At 41.8% G+C, this 22,738-nt stretch overlaps 1 protein-coding gene across 4 annotated transcripts; it reads left to right on the forward strand.

Annotated features, from left to right (window-relative positions):
- The first annotated feature begins 403 nt into the window (after positions 1-403).
- SPO11 (SPO11 initiator of meiotic double strand breaks) lies at positions 404-22,272 on the forward strand. 4 transcript variants are annotated; one of them, XM_036109669.2, is made up of 13 exons: positions 7,440-8,099; positions 10,076-10,189; positions 11,472-11,560; positions 11,977-12,043; positions 12,273-12,381; positions 12,856-12,942; positions 13,639-13,675; positions 14,001-14,110; positions 15,218-15,317; positions 15,675-15,712; positions 16,644-16,720; positions 18,941-19,052; positions 19,546-21,169. In XM_036109669.2, exons 1-13 carry the CDS (start codon positions 7,969-7,971, stop codon positions 19,663-19,665), a joined length of 1,191 nt encoding a protein of 396 aa, XP_035965562.1. In that variant the 5' UTR covers positions 7,440-7,968; the 3' UTR covers positions 19,666-21,169. The 4 variants fall into 4 exon arrangements, 3 of the variants coding, with proteins under 3 accessions (XP_077913451.1, XP_077913452.1, XP_035965562.1); XM_078057325.1 differs by lacking the exons at positions 7,440-8,099; positions 10,076-10,189; positions 11,472-11,560; positions 11,977-12,043; positions 12,273-12,381 and adding an exon at positions 404-725; XR_013442100.1 differs by lacking the exons at positions 7,440-8,099; positions 10,076-10,189; positions 11,472-11,560; ... (2 more) ...; positions 16,644-16,720; positions 19,546-21,169 and adding exons at positions 404-725; positions 21,988-22,272.
- The last annotated feature ends 466 nt before the right edge of the window (positions 22,273-22,738 follow it).

Genomic DNA, 22,738 nt, shown 5'->3' on the forward strand with positions numbered 1-22,738 from the left:
TGTTAGAAGAAACTATCTCAAAATTTTAAAGAGCGAACAACTTATATATATATGCCAAAAATATGGGTAACTACTATGAAGGGATAGAATATGACTCTAAAAATGAAAAATAAAAATGTTTTTTAAAAAAGGGATTGATAAGACGTTGGTTGAAAAAGGGAAAAAGAAAAATTAAAAAAAAAAAGACAGTTAAAAAAAAATTAACTTTGAAAGACTAAAGAATCATGGTAAAAAAGCCACGGATTCTATGTGCAGTGTTCCTCTAGCGCTGGAGTTCTGCCGTTCTCATTGATCGGTAAACCTGGTCTTGGCTGGCTGTTCTCGCTGATCTTCTGGGGGCGGGGCCTGTTGCCGTGGTTCCCAAATGTCTTTGCCGGAGGCGGAATTGCCCCGCCCTTGCCGGTCCGGGCTAAGTCATCTGCTCGGGTTTGCTCTCGGGAGCTTTTGTTCCCTGCAAGCTTTCCGTACAGCTTTGGAGGCGGAGAGTGAAAATGGCGGCCTCCCAATCTCCGCCCTGGAGGAGCCGAGAACTCGGGGCCCCGCTCCTCAGTGCGCCCCCAGAGAAAAGCCGTCAGTCACTCCCGTGTCCCCCGTCTCCGGCCGCACTCCGTGCTCACCCGGCCTGTGACCGCACCTTTCTATCTGGCACCCGACCCCGGGTGGAGTCTCCAAACCCAGCAGATCCCCGCGGTGCGCTCCTACGCCTCTCCTCCCGGGGGAAGAAGGTGAGTCTCCCCGGATCTGCCGCTTGTTGGGTCCCTGCTGGAGGAGCAGTGGCCCGACTGTGCCGCGGATCACGGTTTATGACAACCCCGAGCTGAGAGCCCGTGCCTGGGCTCCGTCTCTGCAGCCGGCTTCCCCGCTCCGATACCTGGGAGCTCTGCCACACTCAGGCACCCCCGGTCTTTCTGTGACCCCGAGGGTCCTGAGACCACACTGTCCCATGAGGGTTCCACCCCCCGCTTAGCCACCGGAGTGACGTCCCTCAGCGGAGCCGACTTCTAAAAGTTCCGATTTTGTGCTCCGCGGCTCTATCACTTGCCAGAAGCGGCCGACGGAGGCCCCTCCCCCGCCGTCTATCCTCCCGAATAACGCCTCGGATTCACTTCTCCGCACGTCCTACCTTCCAGAAAGTGGTCGCTTTTCTGTTCAGAGAGTTGTTGCTCTTCTTTTCTTCGATCTCCTGTTGAGTTCGTAGGTGTTCAGAATGGTTTGATCCCTATCCAGCTGAATTCCTGAGACCAGACGAAATCCAGGTCTCCTACTCCTCCGCCATCTTGCTCCCAGGATAGCTGTTTTTAAAGTGTGTTCTAAGGGCCTCTGGTTTTCTGAGTGTCGATGAGGAAAAGTCAAGAAAAAGTAAGTTTGGCAAATGTGGGTTAAACGTAAGATTCAGTAAGATTTTTATGCAGAGCCTTCACTTTGTAGATGTGCGTGCTGACACCCCACATCGGGCCTTCCTTTAATAAACGGCGGTGTTTGCCAAGTCCCTGCCATGTGCCAGGCATATACGAACTCCTTTACAGGTATTAACAAATTAACTCTTCACGCTGACCCTGTGAGGTAGGTACTCTTATTACTCTTATGTTAGAAACAAAGAAACTGAGGCACAGAGAGATTGAGACTCTTACGCAAGATCACACAGCGAGCAAGTGGCAAAGCCAAGGTTTGAACCCATCTAGTGTTGCTCTGGGATTCATGCTAGACTGCTGTCTTGATGGAGTATCCAGCATTTCCAAAACATGTGCGACCATGGCTTACTTTGGTATGACGCATCCCCAAACCTGTGCCTTCTCTCCTTCCTGGAGGACAGCACCCTGATCCAGGAGCACCGCTCACCGGCATGGAGGCAGTTCCTCTCCCCAGGCTTGCTGCCTCCACCCACTCCCTGTGCTCCATTCTCCCTTCCTACTTCAGCTTGCATCATTCCCTTGCTCTGAAACCTCTGATGACCTCCCCCTGCCTTGGGACCAGGCTCTCTCAGTCTTGGCACTATTAACATTGGGGATTGGCTCATTCTCTGCTGTGGGGACTGCCCTGGCCACTGCGGAATGTTTAACAGCATCCCTGGCCTCTTCCTACTATATACCAGTAGCATCCACCCCCTACCCCAAACTCCCACAAGTTGTGACAGCCCAAAATATCTCCCAACATCGCCAAATGTCCTGTGGAGGCAAAACTGCCCCAGTTAGAATCATTGCCTTCTAGGAAAGTTCCAATTCCTCCCGCTGGCTGATAGGCCCCTGATGGTCTGGCCCTTGCCCACGCCCCCTCCACCACCCTCCTGTCCTTCACACCCTCCACCAACATTGGCTGGCTCTCCCCTATCCCATCTCTCCTCAGGCCCTTTGCATGTGTTGTTCCCTCCAGCCGGTGGCTGGCCCTTCTTCATTATCATGTTTTCTCTGTTCACTTCTTTACTCTTTCCTGTCCTAACCAGGATGTGTGTTCCCAGCAACACAGCATTATTGAATTTATCTTGTAGATGTGTTTTTGTTTTCTCTTTATAATCTGTCTTCCCCACCAAAATACCAGCAACATGGGCATGGCACCTGGTGATCTTGCTCTTCATTGAATCTTGGTGCCAAGAAGAGCCCTGGGCAGCCAGGCAGGCACTTGTCTCTGCCAGATGATTCACGTTGTGATGTAAATCCGGGAGGCCTTCTGGTGTGGACCTGTGCATAGCAGAGAGGGAGAATTGAAGAGGGAAACACCTAGGAGAGTTTTATCACCTTGGCTTTGGCCACCAAAGATGCCTTCTGGTCTTTCGTAAAAGGTCTCTTTCTGTCAAAGCTGGTTGCCAAGAAGTTTTTAGAATGGAAGACAAACAATAAAAGAAGACAAAGAAGCAGCAGAGAGGGAGGATGAGACTACTTTAAAAATTTTAAAGTCTCCTTAAATCAAAGCCAGTCACTGTTTAGTGTCAACTGATTTTTCAAATAAAGAGGAAACTAGCTGTTGGAGCAGGGCTGGAAAACAGTGGTGGTAGGGTGTCTCTAGGCCAGGATCCCAACACACAGGGTGGGGGGAGGGGAGTGATTAGCAGCCCAGTTGGGGTGTGAGGAAGAAATAAAAGGCAGAGAGGATGAGTCAGGCTGGGCCGGGGCAGGAAGACTCTGCATGCTAGCCAGCCAAGAGGCAGCCAGGTGGAGAAACCTTCCTTGCAAATCCATAGGACGGTTGTATGCTATAGAGGGAAACTGTGACTGCGAGAGCTCTCCCTGGATTTCCTCCTCTGGCTTGGTCTTCCGTGAAGGGATTCAGAACTCAGCAGGGATTTTGCTGAGCATGACTTCGCCTCCTGGGGTGAGCTTCTCCTTCTGTTAATGAGAGGCTCAGGTTGGCTCTGAGTTTCTCAACCTGGAAACCCCAGACACAGAGGTCCTGGAAGGTTACAGTAGAGATCCTACATAGTTCAAACTACCTAGGATATATTTTTTGCCAAAGGAAGCGGGGGGGGGGGGGAGGGGGAGGAAGATCAAAGCAGGACCAGTCAAGCCCCTAAATCTAACCTACAATTTACAGGAAATACCAGGGACAGAAAAACAGGTTAAGTGACACCACAGTGGTGCAATCCACAAACTATTAATTGCACGAAACTCTCTGGGACAAATGACTCGGTATCTTCAACAAATAAATGGCAAGGAAGAAAAAGAGGGGAACCTATAGAATTAAGGGCATTTAAGAGACATATCAGCCCAAAGCCTTAAAAACAATTCATGGAATTGGGGACATTAAGCAGTGAGGGGAATATTGGGGGATATTAAAGGATGATTGTGAATAGAAGTTTTGCTATGAAAATGGGATTATGGGTTTTTTTCAAAGAGTCCTTGTTTTTTGGAGATACCTGTTTAAATACTTAAGATGAAATAATATGATGCCTGGAATTTGCTTCCGAATAATCTTGAAGGAGGGTTGGGAAGGGGGTAGATGTAGGTGAAAAAATTTGGCCATGAGTTGACAGTCATGGAAGCGGTTGTTGGGTCCATGGTGGTGTGTGTGTGTGTGTGTGTGTGTGTTATAGCACTCTCTCTCTCTCTCTCTCTCTCAAAACAAACAACCACGGGGTGCCTGGGTGGCTCAGTTGGTTAAGCGTCTGCCTTCGGCTCAGATCATGATCCCAGGGTCCTGGGATCGAGGCCAGCATCGGGGGCTCCTCGCTCTGCTTCTCCCTCTCCCTCTGCCTGTCACTGCCCCTGCTTGTGCTCTCTCTCTGACAAATAAATAAATAAAATCTTAAAAAAAAACCAACCCACCATGCCCGCATCAGTAAGATGACCCACATGCTCCCAAATATTTTGCTGACCTTCTTAAAATTTGATTTATCTTCCTTTCATTGATCTGCTTTACATCACACATCCTCTTATATCATCACTGGCTATGAGAAATGGGCACATGTATTCATCAGTACTAAATTACCTTGACTTGGAGGCAATCTCATATGGCAGCTGACAGCAGAGACACCATTCCTGTCAGAGTTTTCTCATGCACCGCTCTAAGAAACCCGGAAGCTTGTTTATACTTCTTCGAGCCTCGACTTTCTCCCTCACATAGTGGGAAGGAGTAAATGAGTTTTTGTGTGTAGAGCATTTGGCTCAGTGTCTGACATCAGCAAACTGCGGTTATGATTGTGCCCAGTGGCAGCAATCCCAGAAGAATGTTTGAGTGGCGTCTTATTCATATAAAAAACGATGCTTATTTGGGCATGCACAGGAAGTTGTCTGAGGTGCAATACTACCAGTAGATAATAGACATAATCCCACGAGGGGTCATTCGTTCATTCAACAAACACGGCTGAGTGCTTCTGTGTGCCAGGCACAGTTCAACTGTGGGGTACCGGCTGAGCTCACCCCTGGGGCCGACAGGGTAGAGAAATGCAGGCATGTCGAGACAGGGGGAAGACAGGGGTGAGGACTTGGAGTGTGGTCCAGGGAGATGTCCAGACTGAGATCTGAGGGATACAGGAGAATTAGCAGAGCTGGATTTGGGGGAGGGAGGGGAGGGAGTAGGAGAGAAAAAGGACAAAACATTCCAAACTGCTAAAGGATGAGGAAGTGCAAAGGCCCTGGGGCAAGAGGGAATAATTCCAGGGTCGGGAGGATGGCAGAGCCCAGGGGAGGACAAATGAAGGTGGAGCAGAGAGTGGCTGCAAGGGGCAGGGGTTTCTTTCACTCTTACTCTGTACTTTCTGAATTATGTAAATATTTTATTTAAAGCATATATCATTCTTACAGTTTTTAAAAAACCTAAAAAACCCCACACATAAAAAAGAAAAACACCTGCTAAAGCCCCAAGAAATAAAGAAATTATTGTAGTGTTTACTTTTTTTCTCAAGAATCCATAATACGTTAAAATCCATTTACATTTACTAAAGACACCACCTTGCTTAAAAGTAACAAGTGTGGCATCCTCTCCTTTCTGGTTCGCTGGGAGGGCCCCCCCCCCATCCTTCCCTACAATAATTGTGCCTAATTTGAATAATGCTCCTTGCCAACCCGCCTGGGGGCTCTGGTTCTCAGACAAGTTTCTGGATGTCAGGTTGGGTCCGGACGAAAGGCCCACTAGTGGGGTTTGGGGAAAAGCTTTCCATTTTCCCAAGAGCAGCTCGGGCACAGCTTTGTGACCCTTCTCTGTCCCTGTGCCAAGTGTAACTGGCCAGCAGGAAGAAAGGACCCACTAGGTAGACTACCCTGCAAAGTGGCATTTGCCAGTTTCCTTTGCAAGCTGTTGCTAGGGGCAGAATCTGTTTTTCTGGTTTCCTCTCAGGGCCTGGGGCTGGGATGGCTGACTTTGATGTGGAGCTGGTGCACACAGAGCCTGCTCATTACCTGAGTGCAGCCTGGATACCTGGGGGCAGAACCGCAGCTGCCTGGAAGGACGGCTAAGGCCTCCTGCTTTGGTCTGTCGCAGTGGGAGCACAGTGAGGCCTTTCAAGTCGGGCCCCTCGTGGTTTCTCCCTGCAGGAATGCCAGGTTTATTATGGGTTGTTCCCTTCTCTGTGCCGATCCCCTCCCTGTGCCCCTGCCCAGCTCAGGACTTTCCATTTCACGTTAGATCCAGTGACTGGCTGAGTGTAGCACTACGTGCTACGGAACCGCCTGTCCTCACAGGAGGCAGAGACAACCAGACAGACGGTTCTAGTCCTAGGAGAGAGGCACCTGCCAGCAGACGAGCCCAGTTGGTGTCACTGACTTGCCCTCTCCCTTCAAAGGCCTGTTGTTTGTTTCTTGTTGAGGATGATAAACGAGAGCCCACCTGTGGCGCCGCCCTCATCTCACCGTGGGGAGAACGGAGACCAGAGGGGGGAATTCCACCCCCAGAGCAGCCTCTGCAATATGACTGCACCTTCCCAAGCCAGCCCCGCCGTGGTGCCTCCTAGCCCCGTGGTAGCAGCTTGAAGGTGGAGTCAAGATTTACCTCTCAGCTCTATCACATACCAGAGTGCAATCCTGCACATATTGCTCAACTTCTCTAAGCCTCGGTTTCTTCATCTGTGAAATGGGGATAATAATTTTTACCTCTTAAGGTTGCCAATTTAAATGCACTTCTCACCCTGCCAACTTCACAATTTAAGTGTTCACTTATTTATCCTCTTCTTAGATGGTGAGCTCCCAAAGGGCAAGGACTCTGCCTGCCCTGGTCACAGCAGTGTCCTCAGTAACAAACACTTCCTAGCCCAGAGTAGGCAGTGACGAAGTATTTGTGATAATAATAACCAAGGCCCTCAGCTCAGGGCCTGGCACAGGCAGCCATCATTACGAACAGAGAGGGTTCATTTTTATTTCTGACGGCAAAGCAGTTTTTGTTTCAAAACTATCAAATAACCAGGAAGTGAGGGAACGAAATAGTTCTCTGGAGGGGGCCTGCTGTCAGGTGGCTCTTCTGGGTCAAAGCCCTTGGCCTCCCATCCCTGTAGGACCAAGCCCCCACAGGCCTGGGACCTACTTTGTTTTATAGTCTCTCCCCATTTTCCTCTCTCTCAAGGACATCATTCCCCCAGAGGCAAGAGTCCTTCCCTGGGGCTTCAGAATTCCCAGCTTCTGCTCAAAGGCTCAGAGCCAGGGAGGCGGGGAGGAAGGGGGGACAGCTCACCAAATCTGCCAGGCAAGGATGTGGTCCAATGTCAGGATTGCTAGATGAAATACTGGATGTCCAGTTCAGTTCTAATTTCAGATAAACAACAAAAGAATTTCCAGTACAGTATGTCTCAACGATTGCATGGGACCTAGTCATCCTTTAAAATAAAAAGTATTAGTTGTTTATCTGAAATTGAAATTTAACTGAGTGCCCTGTATTTTAATTGGCTAAATCTGGCGACCCTTCAAAGTGACCAGGCTGGGATGTTACCCCAGTCTGACTCAGCTGTGGACCTCACTTTCCTCCGCTCCTGCAAAATCACCACGGCCACATCAGGAACCTCCTGGGATGGTTATGAGAATTAAGAGAGCGGCTACTATAAAAATATTAGAAGGGCAGGAATTTTGTTTGCCTTGATCACAGCTGAGCCCAGGCCTAGCGCTGCGGCTGGCACACGGGTGGATCACCAAAACTACTTCTTTTCATGAAATATCGCTGGTACTAGTTTTCCCTAAATACCGCCCCTTATCCCCTCAAAAAAAAAAACAAAACAAAACACCCACAAAAAACCAAACACCATAAATCCATTTCAAGGAAAACTGGATCCAATATCCCAGACATGTCATGCTGGTCCCCACTGGGCCCATCACTTCGCCCCCCAGGTGGGACTGTACCTGATTGAACCCTGTGCGCCTGCGCACTCCGCTCAATGAGAGGCGTTATGCGCATGCCTGGGGGGCTAGGTGTGCGCATGCCCAGCCCGAAAGTGTGAAAAGTGACCACCATCGCCAGGGAGGCTGTGAGGCAGGACGCGCGGGAGGCGCCCGGCAGGGCCGTCGTGGGCGCTAGTGGGCTTCCTGCTCTTGGAGCTTTCCGTTGCTGTCGGCCCTCATGGCCTTTGCGCCCATGGGGCCTGAGGCCTCGTTCTTCGCGGTTTTGGACCAGCACAAGGCTTCCCTGCTGGCCACCCTGAAGAGAGGCGGTGGGGAGCCCGCGGGCGGGGGGACGCGCCTGGCCTCAAGGTTTGAAGGGCCCCCTCTGGGGCGCGCATGCTCGGAAGTTAGAGAGGAGCCGGGTCCCCAGCCAGGCTGGGGCGGGGTCTTGAGGCGCTCCGTAGGGACATGGCGGCGCTCCTTGCCGTCTCACTGGGCTCGGGATGAGGAGGCCCCAGGAGCAACCCCCTTCGCCGGCCACTCGTGAACCCTGAGAAAGCTCCTTCCTCAGAGCCCTCTCTTTTCTGCTTTTAGCTATTATTTTGAACTCAAAAAGCCCGGTGACAGACCTCGCCTCTGGTGACTTCTAGAATATTCCCCTTCTAGAATGTTCCGGGAGCGTGCCGGTTTCCTGAGATTCTCAGAGCTCAGGGAGTTTAGGGCACAGTTTGGCTTTGTGTTTGTTTAAAACACATTTTTTTTTTTTTTGGATACAATTTAAAAATGTAAAAAGCTTTCAGGATTTTGTGCGCGCGTGTGTGCGTGTGCGCGCGTGTGTGAAGAGAAAGAGGGAAGATGAATGTTGGGAGTTCTCACTCAATCCGGGTTTTATCAAACTGAACAGGGAAGTGGCTGATAATGAGACAACGATTTACTTGACTTGGAGAGAATGTACACACATTTTAAATGATTTATTTAAAATCAATTAAAGCAGTTGGCGGCTGGCGAGGTTGGTGAGAGCCAGGTGCTGAAGAGATGGATTACTGAGATTCTCCAGCTCCCCGGCTCGGAATTAGCTACAGAGGCTATGTTTATGTTATTGACCATTTTTATTTAAAATGCTGGGTGGTGGTTTTTTTTTTTTTTTTTTTCTGGATCTGCTTTTCTGGTTTATCAGCAAAGTTTTTCAGCCTAAACAAATTACTGTCTTATTTTTAAGAAGACTAAGCCAACCACCAACAAAACAAAAACACCACAAAAAAACAAAACAAAAAAAAAGTGGAAAACCTACAAGCAAACAGATTTTTATAGAAGTATTTAGTTTGAGGGAGAACTTATGAGGGTGAGGAAAGGACAGAATGGAAGTCCCCTGTTTAAGTTTCAGATGCAAATTAATCTAATTGTATTTTCAAGTTTGTCACGGTGTTACCTTGCAACTTTTTTTTTCAAACTGGAAAAATGAATGAGATCTTTCTTTGAGTCAGTTTTTATCGCTCCGTGTTAGAAAATACTGATTGTTTTAAGATTTGCTTTCTGATAACGTGCATTTTAAAGCAAGCTCTGAAGTTTCTGGGAGAATTAGAACATTCTACATTCTACATTCTGCACATTTTCTAGATTTAATTTGATTTCCCTTCTTAGGCAATACGCTAATGGTATTTATAACTGAACAACATTTTTTGAAGCTGATGGCTTGTGAAATTAAAAGTCAGCTCACAGAAAACTGGGCTAGGTCTTAATATTTTTCTGTAAAGTGCTGTAATGGTTGCCAAGTCTTTCCATGGTAGTGATTAAACTTTTTTCTCTTTGTATCACTAAAATTCAAAAGGGCAGATTTAAGGCATGAGATCAATCAGGGTGATGTGCTACAATAAGAAGTATTTCTTTTGGAATATTTTTGCATTGCATTTTTGGGAAAGAAATTAAACTCAAAGCCAATATTACATCATTTTTAATTAAAACATTTATCAGTCATATTTCAGGCCAACAAGTTTGAATTTAAGTAGGTTAATACGAAGAGATTAAAATACATTTATAAATCATATTGTCTAGTTAGTAATATTGTCTAAAAGGAAGATATTACTTCAACTGGTAATTGTTTGAGAAGTAGAATTACAAGCAAATGAAATTTCTCTGCAAGTAACCACTATAAATATGGTTGTTGTTTTAGTGCAATGCCCATGTCAAAATTTAGTGGGAGAGATCAGTATGGAGGCGAATTACCTAGTCTTAAAAAACAACCAATGAAACTAAAACCTACTTTCCTATTGATCTGGGGAAACGTTACATAGTGTAAAGGTCTAATTTAGAATTAAGATGGAATCATAGTGTGTTTATTGTTTCAGTTCTGAGGTTCTTGCGTCTATAGAAAGTGTTATCCAAGACATCATCACGAGCGTGGCAAGGAATGAAGCACCTGCATTCACAATAGACAACAGATCAAGCTGGGAAAATATAAAGTGGGCATTTGGCATTTTTAATTTTTAAATACAGTATCTATGTCATTATTTGAATTTATTTGAGTTAGAGTTCTAGTCTGATGTCATTCTTTTTACTGCTTTTACCCTGCCTAGAAGGATTGAAGGAAGTTTACAAAATACATACCTCATAAGCAGGTCTTACAAACTAGAAGTGGGTGTGAAAGATAAGGCAAAGGGAAAACAATGCTAGGAAGAACAAATGAAGAACCAGAAGAGGTTAGAATTCAAAATGCATATGATAAGGTCTTACAGTTCTGCTAAAAACAGGCTCCAAACTGGGATCTAAGCTAGAATGTCTAGCACTCAAACGGGGGAAATATGACCAGTGGAATTCTGCAGAAATACTGCAAAAGCAAACCACTTGCTCAGGGGAGGTACAACCAATCCTGATACTGGAAGGAAAATAAATGTATCTGGAACACAGAGCATATTTCAAAGGCTCTTTCTCCTGGTAGATCTCCCCCTGCTAAGTCATGTGTCCAAGAAGGTAAAATCGGCAAACAGTTTTGTCCAAGCCTCCAACCTGCTTGCATCTTTTGTGTTTTTCAGATGCTCAGCCTGTAGAATCTAAATAATGAAAAACACTACAATAGTTCTCAGTAAGAGTTACAGAAACAGAATAAAAGTAATTTTGGGTCTCCTTAGTCACTAAGTATTCTTTTATGGTCAGTATAATTAATACAAACTGTAAACTTTTGAATCATATTTTACATCATTTTGGAGAATGGATTTCATCAAGCCCTCAGACAGCTAACACCCAACCTATTTGCCTGGTGCCTTCTGCCACCTTTAGGACAGGCTTGGCAGTTCAATTTAACAACCTAATATAAATTATTTCACTTAATGTAATTTTGGAGGTAAATCAGAAATATAATATTTCAAAACTTGTTGAGGAAAATTAACAAATGAGTAAATATTAAAATGAGCAAAATGCTAATAAAATTGTGAAATAGGTAAAATAGTTTACATACATGAAATGTCACACATTATACACTAAATACACATACATGATACTCAAAGGTATTTAATTCACTTATTTTAAACACTTTATTTTAGTGCCTCTGTATGTCACAAAGCTAATTACCCTAATTACCACCTGGAATTATCTAAGATTATAAATGAAGTTGTCCTAAAGCTTCAGTGGCTCTGTTGAGAAGAAATATGGATTTAGGTGATGTGCAGAAGAGCACATTAAGTGTATATTGTTCGGTGTTCAGACGTTAATTCTTTTTTATCTTATTGCCTTTCAACAAAATGACAGGTTTGAAGATTCTGTGGGTCTTCAGATGGTATCTCATTGTACCACGAGAAAAATCAAAAGTGATTCACCAAAATCAGTTAAAAATTTTGGTAAATTAATCTTTCTTAGCTTTTAGTAATAAAATAAATAAGTTTGGTTACTTTCTGGGTTTAGTTATTCCTAGTTGAATAATTTTAGTTGTTCTTTAATATACCACCCTTAGACCTGAAATAAAGTTACAGAATTTTTCATTGTCAATAACCACGGAAGCAGATTATAATTCCAAAATAAATTTTCAAGGTACATGATTCAGTAGAAAAATATTCTCTCAGTTTTGCTGTTCAGACAGCAATTTATTTGATCCTTCAGGAAATTATTATTCTGTACTCAGTACTTCTATTTGGGAAGGATAATTTTTTTAATGTTATGGAAAGTAACTGGGGCTAGTTGGAATCCTTGATAGGGGTGTGTTTTGAATTAATGAGAGAAGTGATGAGTAACTTGTTTATTGTATCTTATTTTCCAGCCCTAATTCTTAAAATATTGTCCATGATTTATAAATTAGTACAGAGCAACACTTATGCAACCAAAAGGTAAATACTTGTTTTGGTAAATTACTCCTTTAAGATGCAACCTGAGAGTTAGTTTAGGTTAACTCCCATTATGATTTGAAATGGTACATTAGACTAGACTATGGGTAATAAATTACTTTCTTTATATGTTGTGTTTCATCCAATTAAAGCTTCCCACAAATAATACCCCAATACTTGTCATAGTCAAAGAGAATATGGCTAATTAAAAATATATATTTAACTTTCATAGAGACATATATTATACTGACAGCCAACTCTTTGGTAACCAGACTGTCGTGGACAATATTATCAATGACATTTCTTGTATGTTAAAAGTGCCGAGGATGAGTCTACATATAGTAAGTAGCATTTAATACAAAACATCTTATTTTAAGACAAAAGATTTGTGTAAAATCATAATAGAAAAATAAATGTAATCTGTGCTTTGTTTTGATACTATTTGATACTACATTTTTCTCATGAATTTAAATAATCTACTCTCAATATATTCCCTTGGATGAATGGACTAAAACAGGTGAATTACTAAATATTTTTTATTCCTAAATATCCTTACATATTTTCTCCTTTACTTCTTAAATTCCAATCTGAGCTGAAATACATGTAATCTGGCAGGTGAACGTGAGGATTGATTCAGCCGTGTAGAATGTGTTAGTGAGGGGCACCTGGCTGGTTCAGTTGGTGGAGCATGCGACTCTTGATCTTGGGGTCATGAGTTCGAGCCCCACACTGGGTGTAGAGATTGCTTAAATAAATAAACTTAAAAAAAAATATGTCCGTGAAAAAGTGTTCAAATATGGCTATTATTTTTTCAGTTATCTACATCGAAAGGTTTAATCGCTGGCAATTTAAGGTATATGGAGGAAGACGGCACCAGCGTGCACTGTACCTGTGGTTCCACAGTGAGCATATTAATGTCACTTGCTTTAACTCCCTTTCAGATCCTTTGTTTTTGAAATGTATTTTATTTCCTGCTTTCTTGTGTAGTTTGGAGCTTAAGATGTTCAAATAAAACCGAAGGGTGAATAAGCGTATGCTTTAGGGGGTTGTCCATTACACAGTTTTAAAATACGCCAGTTGTCAAATGTCATATTAAAATAAACAAAGATAATGCTTTCCTTTGAGAAATGTACTGTTGTCTTCAGGTAGAATGGAGCTTGGCTATTTTAGCATGGTTACTTATGTAATCTTGATACAGTTTCCTGGCTTGGAAATTGATCTATTTAATTCTGAACTATTTGCTGGGCTTTGGCACCTGGAGAGCCCACAGCACTAACCTGCACAGCAGTCTGGAAATGAGCAAGACGACACCTGTGTGCTCTAGGACAGGAGGGCTTTAATTCACCACTTTCTGCCACTTAAGCCACATATCCACAGAGTTTCTGAGAGATTCTCACCTGCTAGGAAGTAGTTTGGGTGGCACGTTTGTCTTCTTAGGAGTAAGTCTGTTTCCTACTGTTTCCTTATTGAGGAATAAATCTCTGATGACTGATGTATTCAGAGAAAAATGAAAATATGGGATTTTTATGATACATTTTTAAATGTGGTTATACTTGCTTTTTATTTAAAATAAAAACTCTCTTGTTTTGTTAACTTAGGCTGTTGCTGTGCCATCTAATATTCAAGGAATTCGAAGTATCCTTTGAGTGGTAAAACTATTTAACCTTGTAGAATGTGCATTCGTTCATTATTTTGATAAGCCAAGCCTTCATAATGTGTAACCATCAAGCTAGACCCTATAGTGGTCAAGATGAACACACATGGTTTCTGCTTTAGGGGCTCCCTGTCTAGTAGAAGAGACAGGTATCTAAATATGTGAATCGATGTCTATCTATTTGAAGGCAAAAAGGAATATACTATATCTATAGCTGCTTTAGAATTGATTTATATGGCATCACTATTTAGTTGGCGATTAAATGGAAATATTCTTGTCTTCAAATTATCAGCCTTAACGTCACAGATTTAATTACAGATGCAAAATTTCTATTAATTGTAGAAAAAGATGCGACATTTCAGCGACTCCTGGATGACAACTTTTGCAACAGAATGTCCCCTTGCATCATGGTTACGGTATTATATTATTTCCCTTTACTACAATGCCAAGACTAACATACTACTTTGGTGATTGGCAAGAGGGGTTTATAACATTATCTCTACAGCTCGCACAATGTTCTGTTATCAATATGGCACATCCTTTGGGGTGAGGGAGTAAGAATTTCCAAGGCATTTATTTAAACATCCTCAAATCTGACTAAAATCAAGGTGGTGGTCCCAATTCTTTTTTTTTTTTTTTAATTTTATTAGAGAGAGAGAGAGAGAGAGACAGAGCACTAGCGGGGTGGAGGGGCAGAGGGAGAGGGAGAGGCAGGCTCCCTGCTAGGTGGAGAGCCCGATGCGGGGCTCCATCCCAGGACCCTGAGATCATGACCTGAGCTGAAGGCAGACGCTTAACCGACTGAGCCACCCAGGTGCCCCTGGTGGTCCCAATTCTTAAATACCAGTGATTTTCTAATGCCACAGTGAGTTTGCACAGGCTCTCAGAATCACCTACGTGCCATTCTCCCGTGGCTGCTCGTCTCAACTATAATATGGTAACGCTGGAGCTGCTTTGTGTTCTGCCTCCCGCAGGTTTGTAGATCAGGTAATTGCATGAATTCCATCAAAGGGAGCCTGCTTTTCTATACATATATATACATGCATATGTATCTGCACCAAGAATGGCAAAGAACACAGAAGCATACATTGAGATGCCACACGGGCAGCTACAGTCATCAGTGAGCAGAGGGTAGTAAGCTTCCTGCCACAGGGTCGTGTGGGAGGAGGTGATAACACTGGAGTAATCGGACACCTGCCGAATGACGAATGACATGTGCGATGCTGCCTCTCCATGTCCCTGTTGGTAGATATGTCCAATTTTTATTATTTCTGCTTCTGCTGAAGTGTTTCCTTAGGATTATTTCCCAGGACTGGGATAGTTGAGTCACAGTGACAAATGTAGGCGGGCTTTTTCACTCTGTTGTGTAGACTGTACATTTTTCACAGTCCAGGCTAGTCTTCCACCTGAAATTTAAGGTGATCTAACTTTTCTAACTTTTAAATTGTTGGTAAGATAAGGAAAAGGTTTTGTCAGTTTCATTCTGCTGGAATTAAAATGCATAATTTCAATCTTGCTTTTAGGGAAAGGGGGTACCTGATCTGAACACAAGACTTTTGGTCAAGAAGCTATGGGATACATTTCACATTCCTGTTTTCGCTCTTGTCGATGCCGATCCACATGGTGATTTGTCGTTGGATTATTTGAAGCAGCGTCCTAACTAAATCCTATTCATCATACTTATAGCTGTGCTTTTCTGCTCTTAGAACACTTTCATAAATTATTTTAAAAGAAGATGATTATCAGATTAAAATTAATGATTATAATCATTTGAGGCAATTTATTGCTATTTTTGCCCCATTGAACTGAACCACAAGTTTTTTATTGGTAGTGTCTATGAAAATAAAAGTTGCAGGTGTTAGATAAAATGTGAGAGCGCACACCTGTGATGTACAAGGAGACTAACCATAACCTTGATGTACAAGAGACCTAACCTGTGATGTGCAAGGAGACTAACCATAAAGGTGACTCTTTTCACAGGCATAGAAATAATGTGCATCTACAAGTATGGATCTATGGTAAGTACAGAAAAGTATTTTTCCTTTTCCACTACTGAGATAGTTCATACTCATCAGAGTGATTGCTGCATTCACTTACCAGCCCTTAGTTGGCTGAGGACCCCCACAGTGTACTGGGGAGCTACTCTCCTAGTCTAGGGCCAATCTGTGTTAGTGGCTGTGATTCTAGCTTCCAGCATGACCAATGTGACCGCAGATGACAGAGTGGGATTAGCTGTGGGCGAGAGACACTATTATCCTTCACTCTCCCAGTCTGCTGAAGTAACTGTGGGACCTCAGGGTAACAGCAAGGGCCGATTGCCAAATAAACTCTGAAAATTATATATAACCTTGAATTCTGACATTGCCAATTCCCTTTACACCCACCGTAAGGAAAAATGAAAACATCACCAAATTTCACCACTAGAGTCTGTGCATCAGTTGTTCTGAGTATGGTCCCAGACAGTGTTGGCATCACCGGGGAACTTGCTAGAAATGCACAGCTCAGTCCCACCCAGGCCTCCTGAATTGGAATCTCTGGGCTTGGACCCCACGTGATTCCGATGCATGATGAAGTCTGGGCACCACTGGTATACACCTTGAGTGTCCCCGACAGATATGTTTATATGACATATATATTCAGACGAAAGGGATGGTGAAGCAAGATGTCAAAATACAGAATCATGAACAACAATAAATGCAGGTCAGAGAGGTTCATTTGTAGTTTTAATTTATATAAAATCAAGACAGAAATCCTAGAGCAGTTTTAAAACCTTCACTGAAAGCCCAGGTTAGCAAAAGTCTTGGTGATTTTCTTAGTTCTGTGGCCTCAGGAAGTGTGCAGTCTTTTGTAGTTATCCTTCTTAATAAGTAAAAAATGTGGCTGCAAAAACAAGTCTGCTGGTTTTCTGCAATTTAGCCTCACCTAATGTACGTTTGCTCTTTATTTTAGGCAATGTCTTTTGAGGCCCATAATCTCACAGTTCCAGCTATTAGATGGCTTGGTCTCCTCCCTTCCGATATTAAACGGTTAGATTAATCTTAGTTTTAGTAAAACTAGGATATTTAAAATGATGACTTATCATAATATTAACAATAAGCCGTAAAAGTGACTATATGGGAAAGCTCTTAATGTGTTTTGTTTATATTGTCACTATGACTCAGGATTATAGAATTATGAATTAAATTCATCGATGTTTCTGTTTCAATTACCAAAATGCTTGAATGAATTTGGTTAACTGAACTTTCAGCTAGAAAATAGTTTTTGTTTTACCTTTATGGTTAAAAGATTTTGTAATATTTTTATTTTTTTATTTTTTTTAAGATTTTGTAATATTTTTATACTCTGAAAGTGTAAGACATTGAATCTAGTTAAATGGTAATCATTGACAACATCGTTTGCCATATGAATCAATTTTACCATAGATTTAAAATTTTAATTTCATAAAAAAAATCTCATTTTAAGATTACTTAACATTTGGGAACCTAAATTTTGTCAAGTTTAACATATATGTTCATTATAGAAAAAAATACCATTATGTAACAAGATAAAAATCACCTACTGACGAACAGCTTTACCACTGTAGATTATTATTACACTCTGTGCATAGCCATAACTTTTTCACAAAAATGGGATCATACTTTGTTACTTTGTAATCTGCTTCTCTCACACAACAATGAAATCACTTTTCCGTACCCATGACCTCATTCTAGTGTCTTCTCTCACTGAGTTCCAATTCTGGATGTACCAGTGTTTATTCAGCCAGTGCCTCGTAGTCAGACATTTGGGTGGTTTCCAAATCTCTGATAAATAGTGCTTTGATGGTCCCTCCTGTAACTAAATCTTCGCCCGCATCTTTAATTAGTCCCTTAGTCCCCAAGGCTGAATTCCCAGAATTGCTGGGTCAAAGGGTATGCACATTTTTAAGATTTTGACTGCCCTCCTGATAGGTTAATTATTTTGTTTTCCCTGGAGAATGAGAGCCCACCTGTCCCTCAGCATGGGACATGGTCACTTTTATTCATCTCTGCTAATGTGATATTTAAAAATATTTTATTGTTTAATTGGCCAATATGAATGAACTTAAACGTGTTTATTGGGTTTCTTTAAGCAGCGAGCAAACCCTGGTACCTGGTCCTTGTTCCTAAATTTGGAACATGAACAGGTTTTGGGTGATTGCCACTTCTTACAAAATGTGGGCATAAGAGAAAACATTTAGTTTTTGATTTTTGAATATTTACACTCTAGTGGATCAAAGTTTTGTTCCATTTGGTGTATGTGTCATGGTCAAAATCTCTTGGGGGTGATCTGTTTGCATGAAGAGCTTTCCTAACACAAATTCAGGATAAATGATCTGATAACTATTAAGGTGGAGGGCTTGGAGAAACTCCAGCTGCATCTCATAAATTCCATCAGTGCCCTCAAAGCCACTCCAAATAAATGGACAGTGAAATTTTTAAAAAGTGTGATAGCTACACAAACACAGCTTCACGGGAAATCCTCTAGCTCCCCCCTCAACTTTTAATCAGATTGTCACCCTATCTGAAAGCTGCCACTGGCAAATGGTCATAATTGTGGGGACGTTGAAAAAGACTATTTGAAACTAGAGCTCTCCTGGGAAATCCAGGATTTGTTACTTCAAAAAGTAGTCTATACCATAAATCCTGGACCTTTCCTGTCCTGTTTTTAAAACACACACCAAGAAAAAATTACAATCCACTTTTTTTAAAACTTAAAACTAGATAGGGGTGTGTGTATGTGTGCACACACGTGCGCTTAAGTGAAAATAAGTTAGAAATAGACTAATGTCCTTGGCCCTGAAAGTTCTCAATGAATTACAAAGAATGAAGTGCTCAGTGGAACCTGAGATCCCATAGTGACTTTTGGGGCTGGCCACGCATATTCTATAGCTCCCTGCTTCGAGGCCGTAGCGCTCTGGGAGCCACGGTGGTGTCCATACACTTGATGGAGTGCTGTTGGCATTGTGTTTAGTACCAATGTCTCTGTTCTTGTCATTGTCCTGTGAGTGTGACGGGAAGGAAAACAACAATTTAGAATGGACATCCACTATGAACTTGAATCCTTGCTGATCTAGGACATCTCCCAAATTCTGGCTTTAAAAGAGGGATTTATCTTACCTGTTATTTCTGAGTTTCTTGACATAGTATAATAAATACAAATAAATATGTGACCTTTAAGTTATAGAAGCACTCTGTTTTTGCTGATTTTTTTTCATGTATTTTTTCTAGGTTAAATATACCTAGAGATACTTTAATTCCGCTGACAAAACGGGACCAGATGAAACTTGACAGTGTCCTGAAAAGACCTTATGTTACTTGCCAACCATTTTGGAGAAAAGAAGTATGTTTCTTTCTAAAATTCAGGTGTTGTATGTTTTATTGCCTTTAACTTTCATAGTGGCTATTCACATAATATTCTGTAAATATCCTCCTTGAAATTTTATATAACCAACAACTAATGTGAGTGGTGCTTGGCAGTAAATGGTTGTTCAAACACTGAATTACGAATGCTAATAGATAAGATCAGATGGATGGAGCTGACCTATTTTTATCCTCATCATAGTTCTCTACCCATCGTCTATGGCTGCATCATAGTTTATGGGGGGGAAGAAAGAAATTACATAAACACACCAGACCATTTCTAGTTATCAGAGATATCCATACTGGGTATTCTTCTGACATTTTTTTCTGTAACAGCTCTGGAATGTCTTGGCTGACCTAAAAGCTATTGCCCGTGGCTTCTGAGAATAAAACAAGCCTAGATTTACTAGGTTTGAGTCAATAGAGCTGTAGCACAGGACTTGGTCACAGCTGTACTTTACTTTTATTGACAGATGGAAATAATGGCAGACTCTAAAATGAAGGCAGAAATTCAAGCTTTGACCTTCCTATCATCAGATTATCTTTCCAGAGTGTACCTACCTAACAAATTAAAATTTGGAGGATGGATATAAAAACATATCAGAATATATCTTGTGATTGCAAGAGGTTTTTCATTAGTTTTATTTTCAGTAGTAGATACTGTTGTGGAAAGAACATATATTCTTAATTCTGTAGAGGTAAAATAATTTTCCACTAATTATATTTTTTGTCAAAACAATTTTCTTTAGAAGACTTTATCCTTCTCTGTAGAGACTGAGTTCTATCCTATGTTCTAAAGTAACTTATAAAGGAGTATACATTATTTTGACTTCTAAATTTTATTTGAAAAAAATATTGTAAAAATGCCATCAAAGTCTGCAAAAATATTTAATTTCTACAATGTAACTAATGTTAAGGCATGAAGCATCTTTTAGTATCAAAACTAATAATAACCTAAATTTGAGAAGTTGCAAATGAATTAGAGTGTCTAGTATTTCCTTTTTAGTTGCTTTCTTTTTTGTCTTCATGGTGTAGGGGTCACACCCCATTCATTCACTTGTGGAAGTAGTAAAATTTATTATGAATAAATATTTGGGTTTATGCAGTCTGAAGCACTTAATTTTGTTTCTGAGTATGCTTTTTATTATTAACAATTTATTTGAAAATTTCCCCAAGGTTTTATCCATTCTCACCACACATCAAGTCCCCTGACTTCCCCTCTAGGCCATGTTTATGAAACATGTTCAAGATTTACAGAAGCCTCAAATTTTAATAAGGTCTTTCTGTAATAGTAAAGATTCGATCATCTCCCCTCATAACCCTCTCTGAGTTTTTCCAGAGATGAGTTTTATGACTTTATTCTGTACTTTCAGCAAACGTTTAACTGCACTGAAGTTACTTGTAATTGTAAGTAAGAATCTGTATTTAGAGGAGAACAGAATTGTTGGTGAGTTATTTTATCAAAATAGATGTTAGTAATAGTGGGTCCCATTTCTGAGAACTTACCTGTGCCAATCACTGCTTACACATTATCTTAACCCTCCCAAGGGCCCTGGCAGGTCTGTAATTACATCCGTAGTTTACAGGTGAAAACACGGGGGATGTTGCTTGTCCAAAGCCACGTAGCCAGAACGGGGCAGAGTGGGGACAGTAACACTGTCTACCTCAAGAGCAGGACCAGCTACTGAATATGTGGGGCCAGTGCAAAATGTAAGTGTAGGGTCCTTGTTCAAAAATTATTAAGAATTTCAAGACATTAGCAGAGAATTAAAGCGCGCACTGGGGGCTCTTAGCGTGGGGCCTGGCGTGACTGCACCCATGAAGCTGGCCTTACACAAGAGGTTCTGGTAAACATTAAATAAGGTCATATAATAAGAAAAGAAAATACTTGTATAGCACCTATTATGTGCCACATATTTTTCTGGGTGTTTTGAACATTAATTTCATCTTCACAGAAACTCTGTGAGCTAGGTACTTTTCTTATCATCCCCACTTTACAGATAAGACAACAAAGGTACAGAGCTGCTCAGGAGCTTTTCCCAAGGTCACATAGTTACTAAGCAGTGGAGCTGGGACTTACCCCCAGAGCCTGGCTCCGCAGCTCCTGCTTTAACCACGAGACTGGCACACGTGAATGCGTTACGTGTGGCTGAGGGGGCACACTGTTCCGGAAACGTCTACAATTCTTACCGTTGGCTAGTGGTCAAATCAGGTCCTCCTGATGCCAAGCCTGCAATGTCACAATTCTGTTATTTCCCCTTGGTCATGTCAGAACCAAGTATTTCATTTTGAGAATATTCTGTGAGACTATCAAATTGACTTGTGAGACTATCCCAAATTGTAAAGACATTTTTATAAATCACAGTGTTTCTTTGAATTTATACCTTTCTTCCTTCCTTAACATCTAATGTCACTGAACTTTGACAAGTTCTGTGAAGGAGAACATCACTAACCTAGAAATACTTGGTCAAGCTGCAAGGTGTCTGGATTAGGACATACTGTCAAAATGGAAAGCAATGAGAAATCTACAGGAGTCATTAAAATTTGAAAATAAATAAAAATTTTTGAAAAGAAATTTGAAAGGGGATTGCAGATACATTCAGTTTAGATAACTACATTCATTTCAAGTTTATGATGGAAACTTACTTAAAATAACGTTCATTTATTTGGGAAAAGGAAATGGGAGAGCAAAATGCACTGCGTTTTGGCTTTGCCACCTATCTTTGATGGAGGTGAAAACCTAACAGTAGTAGCTATTTGGGAACCCTCTAGAATTCTAATTCTCAAGAGTCATTTCTAAAAAGGATTACTGTAAAATAGGTGACTATTTAACATGGCAACTGACAACAGATATCCCCTCTACCATCATCTGTGTTTATTTTATTTTATTTATTTTTTTATTTTTTTTTTTAAAGATTCTATTTATTTGACAGAGAGAGACACAGCGAGAGAGGGAACACAAGCAGGGGGAGCGGGAGAGGGAGAAGCAGGCTTCCCGCTGAGCAGGGAGCCCGATGCGGGGCTCGATCCCAGGACCATGGGACCATGACCTGAGCCGAAGGCAGACGCTTAACGACTGAGCCACCCAGGCGCCCCATCATCTGTGTTTATTTTTATATTTTCATAATTTTAATTAAGAAAGAACAATGGTATTGGAATGTGTTTATAATGAAAGTGAATAAAACCTGGTGCAACAAAAAGATGTTCAGAGAATCTTATTTTTTTCCTTAAGAGCTCATAATCACCCTCATAAAATAAAAGCTCTTGTAATATCCCCAGGTTTCTGGGAAATATAACTGTCATCATTGATGGTGCTAAGTGACTTGAGAAGTCATGATTTCATGGAGAAAAAAAACACATATTGCAGTTTCTATGAAATAGGCAAAAACATACCAGGATTTCATCTATGACTTCCTTTAACTGGAGCATCTTGGTTGAACTGTTTGACAGAGGTATCTGCTTATTGGTGCTGAAAAGAACGGATGCTAAGAACAGACGCTGTGAAAGCTAAACCACATACACATGTGCACTAAAAAATATTTGCAGTAGACTGTTTTCGTAGCAAAGTACTGAGAAACATGACTTCTGTTTGGACTTGGGTTCACCTTTGAAAGTCTATATCCCAAGGAAACAATCCTGCAAACACAAGCCAAAGGCGCCCTCTGC

This window comes from Halichoerus grypus, chromosome 10, assembly GCF_964656455.1.
Source record: "Halichoerus grypus chromosome 10, mHalGry1.hap1.1, whole genome shotgun sequence".
Classification (NCBI taxonomy): Eukaryota; Metazoa; Chordata; class Mammalia; order Carnivora; family Phocidae; genus Halichoerus; species Halichoerus grypus.

Bases quoted from the DNA above. Each gene is read 5' to 3' on its own strand.
- SPO11 (XM_036109669.2), top strand. From the start codon at position 7,969: ATGGCCTTTGCGCCCATGGGGCCTGAGGCCTCGTTCTTCGCGGTTTTG. The intron at 10,190-11,471 runs GTGGGCATTTGG...ACAAAATGACAG, and splicing joins TCAAGCTGGGAAAATATAAA to GTTTGAAGATTCTGTGGGTC. The intron at 12,044-12,272 runs GTAAATACTTGT...TAACTTTCATAG, and splicing joins AACACTTATGCAACCAAAAG to AGACATATATTATACTGACA.